At 39.9% G+C, this 18690-nt stretch overlaps 1 protein-coding gene across 1 annotated transcript; it reads left to right on the plus strand.

Moving 5' to 3' along the window:
- Window positions 1–229: 229 nt before the first annotated feature.
- LOC131938640 (uncharacterized) lies at window positions 230–8027 on the plus strand. Its single transcript, XM_059296747.1, has 8 exons — window positions 230–438; window positions 767–939; window positions 1221–1397; window positions 1553–1721; window positions 2621–2903; window positions 4154–4258; window positions 4468–4716; window positions 7575–8027. The coding sequence occupies exons 2-8, from the start codon at window positions 777–779 to the stop codon at window positions 7875–7877; spliced, it is 1449 nt and encodes a 482-aa protein (XP_059152730.1). The 5' UTR covers window positions 230–438; window positions 767–776; the 3' UTR covers window positions 7878–8027.
- Window positions 8028–18690: the final 10663 nt, after the last annotated feature.

Here is an 18690-nt window from a genome sequence, read left to right on the forward strand (position 1 = left end):
TAGAGTTTATTGTAATTTTTCTACACCAGCCTAAAGTTTCTTTGATACATTCCATCGTTAAGTTTCATTATCGCTAGGTCCCCAACTTTAGTTTAACTGTATGTTTGGTTGAAAAGGTTTCTCTCCGTCATGTTTAGCAGTAAGACAATATCAGTCTGTGTGAATTTGTTCAATGTCCGAGATGTACACAGAACATGTGTACCAGAAGTGTACTTAGTCTTATCTCCAGTACGCTAGTACTAGGGGACATTGGACTCGTGGGTCAAGCGTATTTAGAGGGTCACTGGTGTTCTGTTGTATTCATTAGTCGCTTCACATCACAGCTAGTGACACGGGACTTACTTTAGACCAACTGGTGATTTGTTGCATTCATTAGTTGCTCCACATCACAGCTTGTCGCACTGGATTTACTTTAGACCAAGTGTTTCCAAACTTAAGGTAATGATTTGATTAGAAGTTTGGCCATTACTATCTTAACTGGAAGCTAGAATTAAGTGTGTTGACTCATTATTGTTAGAAGATTACATTTAAAAAGTTGTTTTGAAATGCGTGTTAGAAGTTTGTTACATAACATGATGTACAAAGCGCCATCCCAGACTCCAAAAAAGTAGGGGACATTTCCCCACGCCGATTTGTTTTAAAGTTATGTGTTAAAGTGTTAAATAAACAAGTGTGTTGATGTGTTTAACATACAGTCCAACTAGCGAATGTGTATTCTTAAGCTCTCTTAACATGAGTACTTCAAACCATGTGTGTGTTTTCCCAGGACTAACACAATGGAAGTCTGGAACATGCAGACTTTGGTTTTGTTGGCTATGGTCTCTTCTACCCTTGGGGTGACGACACTTATAATGGCGCCCGTCAGGTCGACCGGGGACGAGGTGGGGCTGATATTTGTACCTGGTGCCAGCATCAAGGGAGAGGCTTATCAAAACACAGGTAGGCGGGGGGGGGGCGTATTGCATTACAGGTAGGTGGGGCGTATCGCAGTATAGGTAGGCGGGGCCTATCACGGTATAGGTAGGCGTGGCGTATCACAGTACAGGTAGGCGGGGCCTATCACAGTACAGGTAGGCGGGGCCTATCACAGTACAGGTAGTCCACACTAGGTTTAACTTTGACAATAAAATAATGCACGACTCAATTTGTCATATAGTCATATATGACATAAAGCTAACAATAGCTGCAGCTTGATAATCTATTTGTTGTATGTGGTTTAGCTGCAGCCATACAACAAGCCAGCCAGCTCCGCCTATGGGTGGCCCTAACTGGCAACTACACATTTGACACGCCCAACCCTCTGGAGCTGCCCAGCGCCATCCAAGACGCCATCACCAAGTTGTCTGCCGCTGGCATGAAGGGAGATAATTACGTAGGTGTCGCTCACAGTCTGGGAGGTCAGTGACGTCATCTACTGACTGCTAATTATCTTTCTTTGATCTTTACTATTTATATTGTCAATTGTATGTTTACTGTAATACTTATTTTTACTAATTTAATACTATCATTAATGTCTTTATTATCCTTATCATCATGTTATCCTTATTCCCAGGCGTGTTTCTGGCACCGTATGCCAAGTCCTCCAGCCTCAAGGCCGTGGTCCTCCTGGGTTCCTACTTAACGAAGACAAACAGCCTCAGCAACTATCCCGTACCCGTCATGACTTTATCCGGCGAACTGGACGGCCAGGCTCGCATCACGCGCATAGCCGTGGAGTATGAGTAGGTGGTGACACACTTTAGCTTGAGTGAGGTAGTGGTGACACACTTTAGCTTGAGTGAGGTTGTGGTGACACACTTTAGCTTGAGTGAGGTCGTGGTGACACACTTTAGCTTGAGTGATGTTGTGACACACTTTAGCTTGAGTGAAGTCGTCGTGACACACTTGAGCGAAGTCATGGTGACACACTTTGGCTTGAGTGAAGTCGTGGTGATACACTTTAGCTTGAGTGAAATCATGGTGACACACTGTAGCTTGAGTGAAGTTGTAGTGACATACTTTAGCTTGAGTAAAGTCGTGGTGACACATTTTAGCTTGAGTGGAGTCGTGGTGACACACTTTAGCTTGAGTGAAGTGGTGACACACTTTAGCTTGAGTGAAGTGGTGACATACTTTAGCTTGAGTGAAGTGGTGACACACTTTAGCTTGAGTGAAGTGGTGACACACTTTAGCTTGAGTGAAGTCGTGGTGATACACTTTAGCTTGAGTGAAGTAGTGGTGACACACTTTAGCTTGAGTGAAGTCATGGTGATACACTTTAGCTTGAGTGAAGTAGTGACACACTTGAGCTTGAGTGAATTCATGGTGATACACTTTAGCTTGAGTGAAGTAGTGACACACTTTAGCTTGAGTGAAGTCGTCGTGACACACTTGAGCGAAGTCATGGTGACACACTTTGGCTTGAGTGAAGTCGTGGTGATACACTTTAGCTTGAGTGAAATCATGGTGACACACTGTAGCTTGAGTGAAGTTGTAGTGACATACTTTAGCTTGAGTGAGGTCGTGGTGACACATTTTAGCTTGGGTGAGGTCGTGGTGACACATTTTAGCTTGATATCTTATTGAGTTAAGTCGTGGTTGGATGGGTCACGTCATCAGTCCAACGTTTCCATGGCAACAGGCACCTCCTGCAGCTGGTCCAGAACTCCACAGACGCCGTGTACAGGAAGCCGGTCATCAACCTGAAAGGGGTCAGCCATGCGCAGTTCGCTTCCGGTCCCATGCCGCCCCAGGTCGTCAAGTACGATTTAAAACCGGATGTGAACGAGAGCGTTGCGCATGCGTTGATTGGGAGTCAGATCAGCAACTTCCTCACAGTGACCTTCAATAGCCCGGCTGCAGCTGTTGCTGCTGCTAAAATAGAGCTGGAGAACAGCTTCAAGGACGCTGGTTTACGGTTCCAGGTAGGTCAGGTAACTCTAGGTAGGTCAGGTAACTCTAGGTAGGTCTGGTAACTCTAGGTAGGTCAGGTAACTCTAGGTAGGTCAGGTAACTCTAGTAGGTCAGATAACTCTAGGTACTTCAGGTAACTCTAGGTAGGTCAGGTAACTCTAGGTAAGTCAGGTAACTCTAGGTAGGTCATGTAACTCTAGGTAGGTCAGGTAACTCCAGGTAGGTCAGGTAACTCTAGGTAGGTCAGGTAACTCTAGGTAGGTCAGGTAACTCTAGGTAGGTCAGGTAACTCTAGGTAGGTCAGGGAACTCTAGTAGGTCAGGTAACTCTAAGTAGGTCAGGTAACTCTAGGTAGGTCAGGGAACTCTAGGTCAGGTAACTCTAGGTAGGCCATGTAACTCTAGGTAGGTCAGGTAACTCTAGGTAGGGCAGGTAACTCTAGGTACTTCAGGTAACTCTAGGTAGGTCCAGTAACTCTAGTAGGTCAGATAACTCTAGGTAGGTCAGGTAACTCTAGGTCAGGTAACTCTAGGTAGGTCAGGTAAATCTAGGTAGGTCAGGTAACTCTAGGTTGGTCAGGTAACTCTAGTAGGTCAGGTAACTCTAAGTAGGTCAGGTAACTCTAGTAGGTCAGGTAACTCTAGGTAGGTCAATTGGTTCCAGGTCAGCAGGTTCTAGGCAGGTCAGGTAACTCTAGGGAGGTCAGCAAGTTCTAGGCAGGTCAGGTAACTCTAGGGTCAGTTCGTTCCAGGTAGGTCAGGTAACTCTAGTAGGTCAGGTAACTCTAGGGAGGTCAGTTGGTTCCATGTAGGTCAGTTAGTTCTAGGTAGGTCAGTTGATTCTAGGTACTTCAGCAACTGTAGTTCAGGTAACTAGGTAGGTATCCTTAGGCCCTTAGGTGATTTGAGTCAGTCTTGTGTTCGAGGTCTTCACTTTCCCATCCTCACCAGATGGTAGACAACGTGTTGAAGGAAAGGCTAACCTTGAGACCTGACTTCTAACACACTTCAAAGTGTTCATTCAACACGGAGACGGTGTCTAATGCACTAAAGCCAATATTTCATTTCGTTTCGTATTTAATTAGTTTTATAGCCGTCACTCTTAAATGCTGATCAGTTATTGACTCTCCCATCTCCCCATGCCCAACAAATTACCTGACTAATTAATTAACCATTACTACAATGAATGTCAGTCTGAGCCAACACTGACAAAGACAAAGCAACACGTCTCCTGTACAACTAAAGTTTGTTGAACATTCCAGCCTCTGTTGGACGTGAGAAACGTGGACACCAACGGCACTACGTCATCTGTCTGGTCAGTCTACTTACAAGATGTCATCGCTGGAGACCTGGCTTCCAGAACTCAGGTGAGACTTGAGCTGACCAGTTGTATCATCATTCAGCTCTCGTGTAATCAAGCACCTGTCGTCTGAAATAGATGTAATCATTTTATGTCTTTCAGTTACACAACACATAGAATAAACAAAATAGATGGAACTGTATGTTGCATGTGTATCAGATACACAAGACATAGTATATACAAAATAGATGGAAGTGTGTGTTGTATGTCTTTCAGATCACCAATACGATAGAAGCAACAACCGAGTTCATCCTGTCTAAGCCGGACATTCATAAAAACGGAAATGACGTCACCATCAAAACGACCACCCACATCGAGTATGCGACAAATGCGATGGACATTTCCACCATCCCCGAGAGTCCTGCGGAAGTGGATATCAAGTTTAAATCTTATGACGCAATCCAGCAGGCGTTAAGCCAGTCGTCATTGTTCGACCACACCACCACCTGCCGGGATTTGAACCAGGTACTTCTATATTTGACATGCTCGACTGACACAGAAAGCAAGTTAAATATAAGGCTATAAATACCAACACAACATTTTAGAATGTAACCCTCCTCCTATAGTTTCTAAAAAAAAACCAACGAAACAGTTAAGTTTCTGGTTTCGTGTTTTCTTTATTTGTAAACGATCACTGACTCCACTTTTAAAACCTGACTCCGACGCATATAATCGCCCCCACGACACGGTCTATGATCAGTACATGTATGTGTTGTATGTATGGTGTAGCATGGTCGTCTGGTAGAGCTCACGACTGATGTGTGGACTGTTGTGGCACAAAGCTAGTATTTCGATTGCTACGTTGGTTAAAAGAAAGCATGGATCAATAATTATAATGTTATCAATCAAGTGTATTTCTATGGTACCCCTACCTCACCTAACTGTATTTCTATGGTACCCTATCTACCTCACCCAACTGTTTTTCTATGGTACCCCTATCTACCTCACTCAACTGTATTTATATGGTACCCCTATCTACCTCACCCAACTGTATTTCTATGGTACCCCTACCTCACTCAACTGTATTTATATGGTACCCCTATCTACCTCACCCAACTGTATGTCTATGGTACCCTACCTACCTCACTCAACTGTATTTCTATGGTACCCCTATCTACCTCACCCAACTGTATTTCTATGGTACCCCTATCTACCTCACCCAACTGTATTTCTATGGTACCCCTATCTACCTCACCCAACTGTATTTCTATGGTACCCCTACCTCACCCAACTGTATTTCTATGGTACCCCTACCTCACCCAACTGTATTTCTATGGTACCCCTATCTACCTCACCCAACTGTATTTCTATGGTACCCCTATCTACCTCACCCAACTGTATTTCTATGGTACCCCTACCTCACCCAACTGTATTTCTATGGTACCCTATCTACCTCACCCAACTGTATTTCTATGGTACCCCTATCTCACCCCAAATGTATTTCTATGGTACCCCTATCTACCTCACCCAACTGTATTTCTATGGTACCCCTATCTCACCCCAAATGTATTTCTATGGTACCCTACCTACCTTACCCAACTGTATTTCTATGGTACCCTACCTACCTCACCCAACAGTATTTCTATGGTACCCCTATCTCACCCCAAATGTATTTCTATGGTACCCTACCTACCTCACCTAACTGTATGTCTATGGTACCCTACCTACCTCACTCAACTGTATTTCTATGATACCCCTATCTACCTCACCCAACTGTATTTCTATGGTACCCCTATCTCACCCAAAATGTATTTCTATGGTACCCTACCTACCTCACCTAACTGTATGTCTATGGTACACTACCTACCTCACCCAACTGTATTTCTATGGTACCCTACCTACCTCACTCAACTGTATTTCTATGATACCCCTATCTACCTCACCCAACTGTATTTCTATGGTACCCCTATCTCACCCCAAATGTATTTCTATGGTACCCTACCTACCTCACCTAACTGTATGTCTATGGTACCCTACCTACCTCACCCAACTGTATTTCTATGGTACCCTACCTACCTCACCCAACTGTATTTCTATGGTACCCCTATCTCACCCCAAATGTATTTCTATGGTACCCTACCTACCTCACCCAACTGTATTTCTATGGTACCCCTATCTCACCCAACTGTATTTCTATGGTACCCCTATCTACCTCACCCAACTGTATTTCTATGGTAACCCTACCTACCTCACCCAACTGTATTTCTATGGTACCCCTACCTCACCCAACTGTATTTCTATGGTACCCCTATCTCACCCCAAATGTATTTCTATGGTACCCTACCTACCTCACCTAACTGTATGTCTATGGTACCCTACCTACCTCACCCAACAGTATTTCTATGGTACCCCTATCTACCCCAACTAACTGTATTTCTATGATACCCCTATCTCACCCCAAATGTATTTCTATGGTACCCTACCTACCTCACCCAACTGTATTTCTATGGTACCCCTATCTACCTCACCCAACTTTATTTCTATGGTACCCCTACCTCACCCAACTGTATTTCTATGGTACCCCTACCTCACCCAACTGTATTTCTATGGTACCCCTACCTCACTCAACTGTATTTCTATGGTACCCCTATCTACCTCACCCAACTTTATTTCTATGGTACCCTATCTACCTCACCCAACTGTTTGTCTGTGGTACCCATACCTCACCCAACTGTATTTCTATGGTACCCCTACCTCACCCAACTGTATTTCTATGGTACCCCTACCTCACTCAACTGTATTTCTATGGTACCCCTATCTACCTCACCCAACTTTATTTCTATGGTACCCTATCTACCTCACCCAACTGTATGTCTGTGGTACCCATACCTCACCCAACTGTATTTCTATGGTACCCCTACCTCACCCAACTTTATTTCTATGGTACCCTATCTACCTCACCCAACTGTATGTCTGTGGTACCCATACCTCACCCAACTGTATTTCTATGGTACCCCTACCTCACCCAACTGTATGTCTATGGTACCCTATCTACCTCACCCAACTGTATGTCTATGGTACCCCTACCTTACCCAACTGTATGTCTATGGTACTCTACCTCACCCAACTGTATGTCTATGGTACTCTACCTCACCCAACTGTATTTCTATGGTACCCCTATCTACCTCACCCAACTGTATTTCTATGGTACCCCTATCTACCTCACCTAACTGTATTTCTATGGTACCCCTACCTCACCTAACTGTATTTCTATGGTACCCCATCTACCTCACCCAACTATATTTCTATGGTACCCCTACCTCACCCAACTGTATTTTTATGGTACCCCTATCTACCTCCTCAAACTGTATCTCTATCCCCAGCTGGCTGTCAGCATCGCACTGATCAAAAGCACTGACCAGGCCAGGAGCAGATACACGTCCAGGGGTCGGCCCATCATCCTGCAGGACGACGTGCTGGTGAGCACTGGCCTGGAGTGGGTCAACGGTCACCTCAAGCTGACCGAGGACGACGCTGGTCTACACGTGCAGTCAGTGGCCCTCAACGTGCCCATCACCAGCCCCATCTTCCCCGGTAACTTCTACTGTAAGGTGCTGTCGCCATACAGGGCCATGGAGTGGATCAATGTGGACTCACTGCGGGCCCACAAGCCGACCACAGATTAATGTGGACTCGCTGCGGGCCCACAAGCCGACCACAGATTAAAGTGGACCGCCTAAATTACCACAAATCATACAAAATTAATTGTCGGCCGATTATGTTATTAGTTTTTTTGAAATAAACCCTATCGTTTTAAATAAACTAAATATCAGTTAGTGATTTGTATTGTTATATTAAGAGTTGTGCACACAGGTCGATCTCCACCCACGAACCTCACCCTATTAGTAACAACTTCAAAGCCACTTCATTACTTTATACTATTGAAACCAGACACTTTACTTACGCTTTTGTAGAACAAATTTTGGTACTAAATTCAACAATAAAAAGGGAAACGACTAAATTAAATACCAGTCTTTCACGGCTGAGTGATTTCTTTCTCCTGAGCGTCAACCATAGACTAGGAATGGGAAGATAATTGTTTTAGAGATTGCAAGCTACTGATCGGGTTCTGAGTGAACTATCTTAAGTCTCAGCTTATCCGGTTTCAACTTCACTTAGAATAGATAAAAAATGGAAACTAGAACGAATATAAAATCGTTTATAATATTTTTAGTACATTTAAAAGTTCGTAATTGCAAAGATTTTTATTTTTGTTTCATTTTAAAATTAGTATGTTATTTCTTTGAAAAAGATATTGTATTCTTCTCCCTTAAAAAATGAATATTACAACAACAAAAATATTTGAGTTACTTTTAAACATTGGCCTGCTGTTTGAACTTTGACCCATTTATCGTGATGACTTGGCTTGTATAGTTGTAGAAGAGATAAACACGTCAACACACGTGAACACACGTGAACACGCGTGAACACACGTGAACACGCATCAACACACGTGAACATACGTCAACACACGTCAACATACGTCAACACACGTCAACATACGTCAACATACGTGAGCATACGTCAACACACGTCAACATACGTCAACACACGTCAACATACGTCAACATACGTGAACATACGTCAACACACGTCAACACACGTCAACATAGGTACACACGTCAACACACATCAACGCACGTCAACACACATCAAACCAGGTACACACGTAAACACACGTCAACATAGGTACACACGTCAACACACATCAACACACGTCAACACGTCAACACAAGTCAACACACGTCAACATACGTCAACACACGTCAACACACGTCAACACACCGTGCTGGTAAAACTGGCGACTGTTCAGATCTGTGTTACTGTAGGACATGGTTCTACCCACACGACCACCGGGCCACCAGCTCTCTGTGTCGTATCTGTGTTGTATTTACCAGTTGGTGTGTTGTTAGGTTGGTAGTAGATACACACCACCAGGGGCGGAACTACGGTGCCGCCAGACCCTGCAATGCGGGGGGGGGGGGGGGCACGCAATTTAGGGGCCCAACAGCCGACCATAAATACATTTTTTATAGTTAAAATATAATTTTCTTGCATTTTTGACTTGATGGTTGTTTTGTAAAAAGATTACCGTAGCTGTGGTTGGATTATCTTTATTCTATAGACACACCCACGCGCTCTTGTATATTCTTTTTTTTTTATTTGTTTTTAAACCACTGTGAAAGCCGAGTCCTCTTTCTCCTACAAACTTATCATAGAAAAGCAAACGTTCAAACCACTTTCATGACTTATTTCCCTTTTTTAAAAAGCCAAATAGGGGTGCTCGTATGCTCCTTTTAATAGATTTGTACTAAACAAATTAAAAAGCAATTACTTCTCTTATATGTTATTTTTTTATAAAGTACTTACTTAAGAATGAGATTGTATGAAAAGGAAATCTATTTAAAATGAATAATATAAATACGAAAAAACATTAAAGTAAACATAACACGAGACACCATTACTTATACAAAGCTTTCATGTTTTATAAATTGCGTATTGAAATATATATTTGCCGTAAGACCTCTTAACCCAGGGGTCGGCAACCTTTGAGGCGGAAGAGCCAATAATTAAAATTTACATGATTTCCCAGTTTTCAAAGAGCCACTAACACTATTTTTTTTTCAACATTATGGTTTTTTATTAAGATTAGGTAAATAGATTTAAAATAAATGGGTTTAAGTATGAAACAAAATTCATATAAAAACATACACATGTTTTCGCACAAAACAAAGTATTTTAGCTAGCTCTGCTAGGATAATAAAATCAAATTATACAACTATAGTACTATCCCTACCCAATTTAGAAGTTAATAACTAAAAAACCATGTCACTAAAGTCAAATTAATGCACACTGGCACATCATACAAAGTGACTTCTGAATGAAATAACAATTAGTATTGAAAATATTTATTTAAAAAATTGCACTTCGGTAGTGGAAAGCATGAAACCACTGCCACGAGACTGGCTACATCGCAGTTGTGGAGCTGGGACTGTGCATAAGCAGCTGCCAGCTGTCTGTATACACTCTACTCCACCTATTCTTAATGTTTTTATCTTGTTTCAAGTTGTTTTTTAAAGTATAATTTTTTTATTATAGTGGAACTGGCGAGCCGCATCTTGACATCAAAAGAGCCGCATGCGGCTAGCGAGCCGCAGGTTGCCGACCCCTGTCTTAACCATTAGTTGGTCAAAAGAATATTAAAACAATTGATTAAAAAAAAAGAATATAAAAATAAATGAAAAATAAAAAAATACGCACTTTATAAATTTAGCTCAACAACAATTTTTGCTAGGTCATCTATAATTAATAGGTACGTCATCCCAAAAATCACCTACATAGCCTCGGCTAAAACAATCCCAAAGCCAACAATTAAACATCTGAATAAAATCATTAGAGAGTACATATTTCAGAACACAATTGCAAACATTAGCCACAACACATTAGTACAAAACAAACTTCATGGAGGAATAAACCTGCACGATATACAGACCAAAATCAATACATTCAGACTAACACACATTAGAAGAATAATTAGCCAACATAACTTTCACCCTCTAGCTCACTACTATATAGGCATTCAGCTCAACAAACTTACAAAAATCAATGATACAACCCTATAACAGTGAAATAGTGGTAGATTGTATCTTGGGAGTGTGTGAGATTGCATCAGGGAGACAGTGGCTGTGCGCATGCGCGAAGGGAAGAGGAAGGCAAGAACATGGCGTAGCTGGACTGAACACGCTGCCTGTGTGAAAACGAAATAAATATGGAAAACTGTAAAAGAAGGCTTGTCTTTTGATTTCGTATGTGTAATGTATAAGGTAGGAGAAAGGCCTGTGACAAGTTTATATCGTGAACCCAGTCACACAAAAAGCCTGTGACAAACCCCACATTACATAGGAGGAAAACATAGTCCCTTTTACACAGAATGTTTACAAATATTAAAAAACAACGAAAAACGTGTTCACGAAAAATCACAAAACATATACAAAAAGTTAGTGCAAAAACTCTCAACCCCATTATACAACAGAATTCAATGGTGTAGGAAATACGCTTTAACAGACACAATAGACACCTTTAGGAATCTACACCTCAAAACCATCACACCCAAAGCCAGGGAAATAACATACAGACTCATCTACAATTCAACACCCCTAGCAAAACAACAGAAACCCTTTTGCCCACTATGCAGACAACACACCCGAAACGGAAACGCACATCTATTTAGAATGCCCCACCATACAAAACATGAAAAAGACGCTAGAAACCAAAAATAACAAAAAAAAAAACGAGACATTCAACATCGATATAGTTATAACTCTAAACAAAATCCATTAACAAAGATACAGGACGGACCTAGAGCAAAAAGCAAGGACGGTTGCTATCTATAGACAGACTATTTGGAACAGTAGAATAAAAGCAAAACACGACAAGGTACAGTTCACGGGACACGCACTAGACTTGATTTATCGTAGACGACTCGACAATGAGAGCACTCAAACCAGAGGCGTAGCGACCCTTTCCGGCGCCCGGGGACAAACTTTTCGATTTGCACCCCCCCCCCCCCGCGAGATTTCGATTTGCACCCCCCTAAACCTTTCAATTTATTTTTCCAACCCATTTTGGCGCCCCCTAAGGTCGGCGCCCGGGGACATATGTCCCCCCCCCCCCCGCGCCCCCCCCCTCGCTACGCTACTGACTTAAACACATATACCATAATTAGCAACACCACAACTTAAAGAACATATTACACGGCATTTGCCACCTGGCCCGCCTAATCTGACCGACACATCCCCTTTTATTACACCCTCCTGGGCCCCCCGCCCCTAAGCCTCATGACCCCAGTATCATTTTCCCCCCATTACTGCATCCCCTTCGTCCTCACGACCCCACCCCTGTGTTGAAGTACTAGGTTAAATACTGAAGATGATGTATTATCAAAATGCATTTCTAACAACATTAATCTGACTCCCACCCCCACAACCCCCATGTCCCCACCTTGTTTCGCATCATGTATTATTTGCCATTCAGTTTCCTATTGTTGCTTATTTGTGTATTGTTCATCTATACCACTTACAAACAAACATTGTAAAGTTATCATTTGTCTCTATTTTGCTACTATTATATACGTAAAAAAAAATACAAAAAAATTAACAATTCACAGTTTACGGACAGATTTTAGATTTAATTTTTAGCAGACGACTTGACAAATACAGCACACTAACACACACACATTATAAATGGTAACACCTCAGTAGTCAGTTCTGTCATAATAATTTTTTTTTTCTTTCTCTTCTTCTCTCTCTCTCTCTCTCTCTCTTTTTCTTTTTTTTCTCGCCTCCGACACGTAATGTATAGCGTCAGTTGTTTGTTCGCTTTAGTATTACAGCAGGGGCGGAACTACCACACCGCCAGACCCCGCAATGCGGGGGGGGGGGGGGGGGGGGGGGGCAGGACGTTTAGGGGCCCAGTTCCGACCAAAAAACATTGAATTTTTTTTTTCAAAAATTATGTTTTTCATGCATCTTGAAAGTGGTTTTGTAAAAAAAAAAACAACAGGTCTACTATAGCAGAGATTGTTGCGTAGAAAAATATTTTAAAATCTACAAGAGCTATAGTTTGAAAGGTAGGTAAACATTCACACTACTTCCATGACTTACTGCCCTTCTTTAAAATAGGGATGCCCACAAAGCTCATTTAAATAGTTTTGTACTATGTATATTAAAAAGCAATTGATTCTTTGAATTGTTACTTAAATAAGACGTACTATACAATAATATAGATATAAAAATCAATGTTTTCAAAATTGATATTATAAAAGCCAAAAATGAAAAAAAATAAACATAACGCGAGAAACCATTCACGAATCAAGCTAACGTCTTTATATATTTTTGACCAGCATATACAAGATACTTATTTATACAAGATGAGTTTGGACTTAATTTTTTCTGGTTTGTTCTCTCAGAATGGTTATTTATTGCAAAGAAGTAGACTAAATTACTCAGTTAGGATATATATATATATATATATATATATATATATATATATATATATATATATATATATATATATATATATATATATATATATATATATATATATATATATATATATATATATATATATATATATATATATAGGGGGCCCTAATTTTTTCTTTGCGGGGGAGCCTTTTTTTCTAGTTCCGCCACTGTATTACAGTTTTCATCATCGGCTTGTGAGGACTGATACAGATTTACAATAGTAATAACGAGCCGACCCGCGGCGTATCATACGCCGCTATTTAGTTGATTTATTTTCTACTTTCAGTAATCTATATACTACTAAAAGTCAAGTTTGTTTACATGTTTGAATATTTTTTTTTTTTGTTTTTTTGTTTGTTTGTTTGTTTGCCTGATTGACTATCTCGCATGGTTGCACTCATCGTGGAAAGCTGTAAAATAGTATGTAGGTAGAGAAAATTTTTTGTTTTAAGACAGACTGTTAATCACAAATTTATTTAAAGACGTTAATTAATTTATTGATTTATTCATTGTTAAATTAACCGTATTTTTTTAAAAATGTTAATACTTTGAATAAACTTTGTGGGGATAGTGACGTCCCTTGATGTGTTTACTTTTTTGGTACAATAAAAATGGCGGACTCCATCATAAACATTGTGGCCCATTCAAAAGTTTAACGCGTTACAAAGCTAATTTTCTGCCGGCTATAACTTAAACAATACGTCCGTTTGCTGTATTTATTACGTTCCAACACTTATATCAATTTTCAACTGTCTTTTTCATTTAGTTTTACGATAAATTTCTCTAGATCTAAAGATCAGCTGCGAAGGAAAGTTATGAAGCTAGCCTAGATCTAGATCTATCTAGATCTAGCCTAGATGTAGGTCACTAGACTCAATGTAAATTCTAGATCTAGACTTAATGTAAATTCTACATCTAGAATCTATTTCAGGCCTTAATTATTTTATATAAATCTTTGTTTGGCTAATTTAAGATAAAATTTAATTTGAAAGTTACTACTACTAGACTAAGATCTAGATCTATGCGCGGAGACTCAAAAGTATAGTATAAAAATTCACTTGTGACGTCACGAGTAAATAGCTAAGCTGGTAGCGTAGTCGGCTCACATGCAGGTGGTACGGGTTCTAGACCAATATGTCGATGAAATTTTTTTTTCAATTTTTTTTTTTTTTTAGATGTGAATGATAAAGTTGCCTATCTGAACTTGGCAAGATACAGGGCAGGTGAAGTAGAGTTCATCTGTTTCTTTGTCCTAAGCATATGAAAGGATAGTGTGGTCAGAGAATGCTCGGCTGGAATTGTTTTTTAAACGATAAATACATGTTGTCTGAGACTTGGCGGGACACTGGGCAGGTGAAGTAGAGTTGAGTAGGTCACATGTGACGTCAGTATATGAAGGGATAGTCCGAAATCGGTGTTTTCGGTGTTTTTAAAAGATAAAAAACATATTTTTGAATGTGGGGTCTGTTTTTTGTGACGATAAGTGACACTGCAGTAGCGTAGCGAGGAGGGGGGGGGGACGGTAGGGGAGGCGGGGGGGGGGGGGGAGAGGCAGGGGGAGGTGGATGGGGGAAGGGGGGGGACATATGTTGGGGCGCCAAAATGGTTTGGAAAAATAAATTGAAAGGTTGAGGGGGGTTCAAATCGAAAGTTTGAGTGGGGGGGGGGGGGGGTGCACATCAAAAGTTTGAGGGGGGGGGGTTTCAAATCGAAATCTTGCGGGGGGGGGGGGGGGGGGGGTTCAAATCGAAAACTTTGTCCCCGGGCGCCGGGAAGGGTCGCTCTGCCTCTGAGTGACAGACGTGATGTTTTTTTATTGATGACCCCCGAAACCCACAGTTATCCAACGGATGACGGGTATTCTAGTTCATAATTTGTGAATTCGACAGTACCAATGCTGCCACTGAAAATATTTGCTTTAAAACACTAACCCCCCTCCTTTCCCCTAACCCCGACCCTACACCCCCCCCCCCCCCCCCCCCCCCCGTGAAAGCAGCCTCCTCTTAGTTACCTCCTGTAAGTTTAAAGTCGGTTCAAACTTAATTATCTGCCCCTAATAGCCGTCACTAAACCTGGCTGTACGGTTTGTAAACATTAACGTGATCACAGCTCAGCAGACCATGTGGGGGTGGGGTAGGGTGGTAGTGATAGTGATAGAGAGAAAGAGAGGGGACTGTAATGAGGCGTTTGCAGCTTGTTTTCTAACGGCTCGCAGAGGATAATTACATATATAGATTTTTTTATTTTTTTTTTGAGTATGAAATAATATTTATTCATATAAAAACATACACATGTATCAAATTTTAAAACTATAGCACTATCCCTACCCGATTTATAAGCTCATAACTAAAAAACTATCTCACTGAAGTAAAAATTAATGCACATTGACACATACAAAAATGCCTTCTGAATAAAATAACCTTTACTATTGAAAATATTCGAAAAAAAATAATTAAATGTTCACTTCGGTAGTAGAAAGCATCGAACCACTGCCACGGGGCTGACCACAGCACAGTTGTGGGGGCTGGGCGTTGTGCCCAAGCGGCTGTCAGCTGTCTGAATACGTTCTACTCAACTTATTCTCATTGTTTTTATTTTGTTTAAAGTTGTTTTTTACAGTATAGTATTTGTATGAGTGATGAAAATAAAATAATTATTATGGAGCTAGCGAGCTGTATCCGTACATCAAAAGAGCCGCATGCGGCTCGCGAGACCCATGTTGCCGACCCTGCCCTAAGAAGTTCAAGCCTGAAAAGGCTTCTTAATTCTTGATCTCACATAAAACATTTTTTTTTTTTTTTTTTTTTATACTTTTATTTGCAACTAAAACAAGTACATCAACATCACATTTTTTACATAATTTCGAACATCAAATGAAAACGAAAGGTTTTGCAAATGTACATAATGAATATTTACATGATGTCATGTATATGATTATAAAAAATTGCAAAGGATGACGGTAAAAGGGGTGAAGGTCAAATGAAAGTGTCAGGAGTCCGGGTGGGGAGTGGAAAGAAAATTGTTCAAAGATGGTCAATAGGACAGTGAAGAATTTTCTATGTAGGGAAACAAAATATGTTGACCAGTTGAAAGAGTGTTTATTTATATGCTAGTCGCATTGAGTTTTCAAAAGGTTGTTGTGTGAAAGATGAGGGGAAAGAAGCAAGATTTAGAACTTTAAATAAGTAAATGAATAGATATTCGAAATTGATGTTGGGGTGGGTGGTTGGGTCGTTGGAACAGTTAAAGGGGATGTGGGTTATCATGTCTGAGGGTGAAGTGGGCAGAGGGGGAAAGGTTGGTATGTTCAAGTCGGTGTTCATGTTTATTTGAATGTTTAGTACCGACAGGTTAGGGGTGGGTAGGCGTGTAGCTATCACGGGGTGTGGGCATACAGTGGAGTTTTGAATTATTATTTTTTTAATATAAAATAATTTTTTTTTTTTTTGTTTAATACTTTTATTTGCAATTAAAACAAGTACATCAACATCAAATTTTTTAACATAATTTTGAACACCAAATGAAAACGAAAGGTTTTGCAAATGTACATAATGAATATTTACATGATGTCATGTATTTGATTATAAAATAAAAAATTGCAAAGGATGACAGTAAAAGGGGTGAAGGTCAAATGAAAGTGTCAGAAGTCTGGGTGGGGAGAGGAAAGGAAATTTTCCAGAGAGGGTCAATGGGGCAGTGAAGCATTTTCTATGTAGGGAAACAACTTAAGTTGACTAGTTGAAAGGGTGTTGTAGTGGTCGCATTGAGTTTTCAAAAGGTTGCAGTGTGAAAGATGAGGGGAAAGAGACAATATTTAGAACTTTAAATAAGTTCTGGATATTGATGTTGCGGTGGGTGGTTGGGTCGTTGGAACAGTTAAAGGGATTGTGGGGTTATCATGTCTGGGGGTAAAGTGGAAAGAGGGGGAGAGAGGAGAGGGTAGATTTTTTTTATTTTTATTAATTCAATTGTTTTAAACATTTAAATCAGTAATAATGATATATTTGATAGATTTTATAAAGATATTGTTTCATAGGCAAAATGCTCCATTTGTAGCCATTATCAATTTAATTTTGTCTTGCAATATATATTGTGTATAAAACTTTACAATAACTAGGTTTTAAATTTTTAAATATAATCTAATTTTGAAAATAAATCATCGGTTTAGACTCAGAATACTACAATATTAAAAATGTATATACATAATCAAAGGAAATAGTAACAGCAGTTTATACTTTTATACTAATTTTTTACTTTTTATTTGTTAAAGAAATTTATAAACAATATTATAGGTTATATCCCTTGATTGACTTAAGTATAAACAGGGGAGTATACTTTCACTATCATACGGTTCAAAAACTCCTTGCATAGCATTACGGCTAACTTATTAACAATACTCTCTTTATCTCTCTCTCTCTCTCTCTCTCTCTCACTCTCTCTCTCTCTAATATATACAAATAAAAAAAAAATTCAATACACAGTAATGCACTTACACACATGAGATGTTGTTGTAAGTTATTTTAATGTTATATATGAATATAAATAAATAAATAAATAAATAAATAAATATATATATATATATATATATATATATATATATACATATATATATACATATATATATATATATATATATATATATATATATATATATATATATATATATATATATATATATATATATATATATATATATATATATGGGGGCCTAAAAAATTTGTTGCGGGGTGGCCCTTTATTTCTAGTTCCGCCACTGCACACCGCTCGCTAGAATCTTGTCATTCATTTCCAAAACTTTTGAATAGAAATCAGAAGAAAACTAAAATGACGGCTAAAAGCTAATAGATGTCGACTCTAGCCAACTAAACCAAACAAGTTTGATATTACCTGTGTGTAATGTGTTGTTCGTCGACTAGCCTACACGGCCTGTTGATGTGCCACCGACGTGTTGATTCGTGTGTTGAGCGAGTTTGATATTACCTGTGTGTAGTGTGTTGTTCGTTGACCAGCTTACACGTCCTGTTGATGTGTCACCGACGTGTTGATCTGTGTGTTGAGCAATCACGTGACAAGGACCCACGTTTTCTCAGAAAACTGTTGTATTGATTTTGTGGTGTGCTATATTCATGTTTCTTTAGGTGGCGGGATATATTTGTTAGATCAAATCAAGATTTGGGCGATAAGGCCTCTGATAAGCAGAACCTAAAAATCTAAAACAAACTTTGAAAGTCTGGCACCTTTTATAGGAGAGGTGAAACACACTTTAACAGTAACATTATTGTATTTTAATACATGCACCTCCAACATTTGTTTGTCATGAATACAACATATCCATGTCATGGGTGTCTTATATCAAACATACAACATTTCAAACACAAACATCCAATACGTAAAATACGTCGAAGTCAAGGTA

The sequence above is a fragment of the Physella acuta genome, unplaced genomic scaffold (genome assembly GCF_028476545.2).
Source record: "Physella acuta isolate Inbredline_101_S28 unplaced genomic scaffold, ASM2847654v3 ptg000254l, whole genome shotgun sequence".
Taxonomy (NCBI): Eukaryota; Metazoa; Mollusca; class Gastropoda; family Physidae; genus Physella; species Physella acuta.

Bases quoted from the DNA above. Each gene is read 5' to 3' on its own strand.
- LOC131938640 (XM_059296747.1), top strand. From the start codon at position 777: ATGGAAGTCTGGAACATGCAGACTTTGGTTTTGTTGGCTATGGTCTCT. The intron at 1,398-1,552 runs GTCAGTGACGTC...CCTTATTCCCAG, and splicing joins TGTCGCTCACAGTCTGGGAG to GCGTGTTTCTGGCACCGTAT. The intron at 4,259-4,467 runs GTGAGACTTGAG...TATGTCTTTCAG, and splicing joins ACCTGGCTTCCAGAACTCAG to ATCACCAATACGATAGAAGC.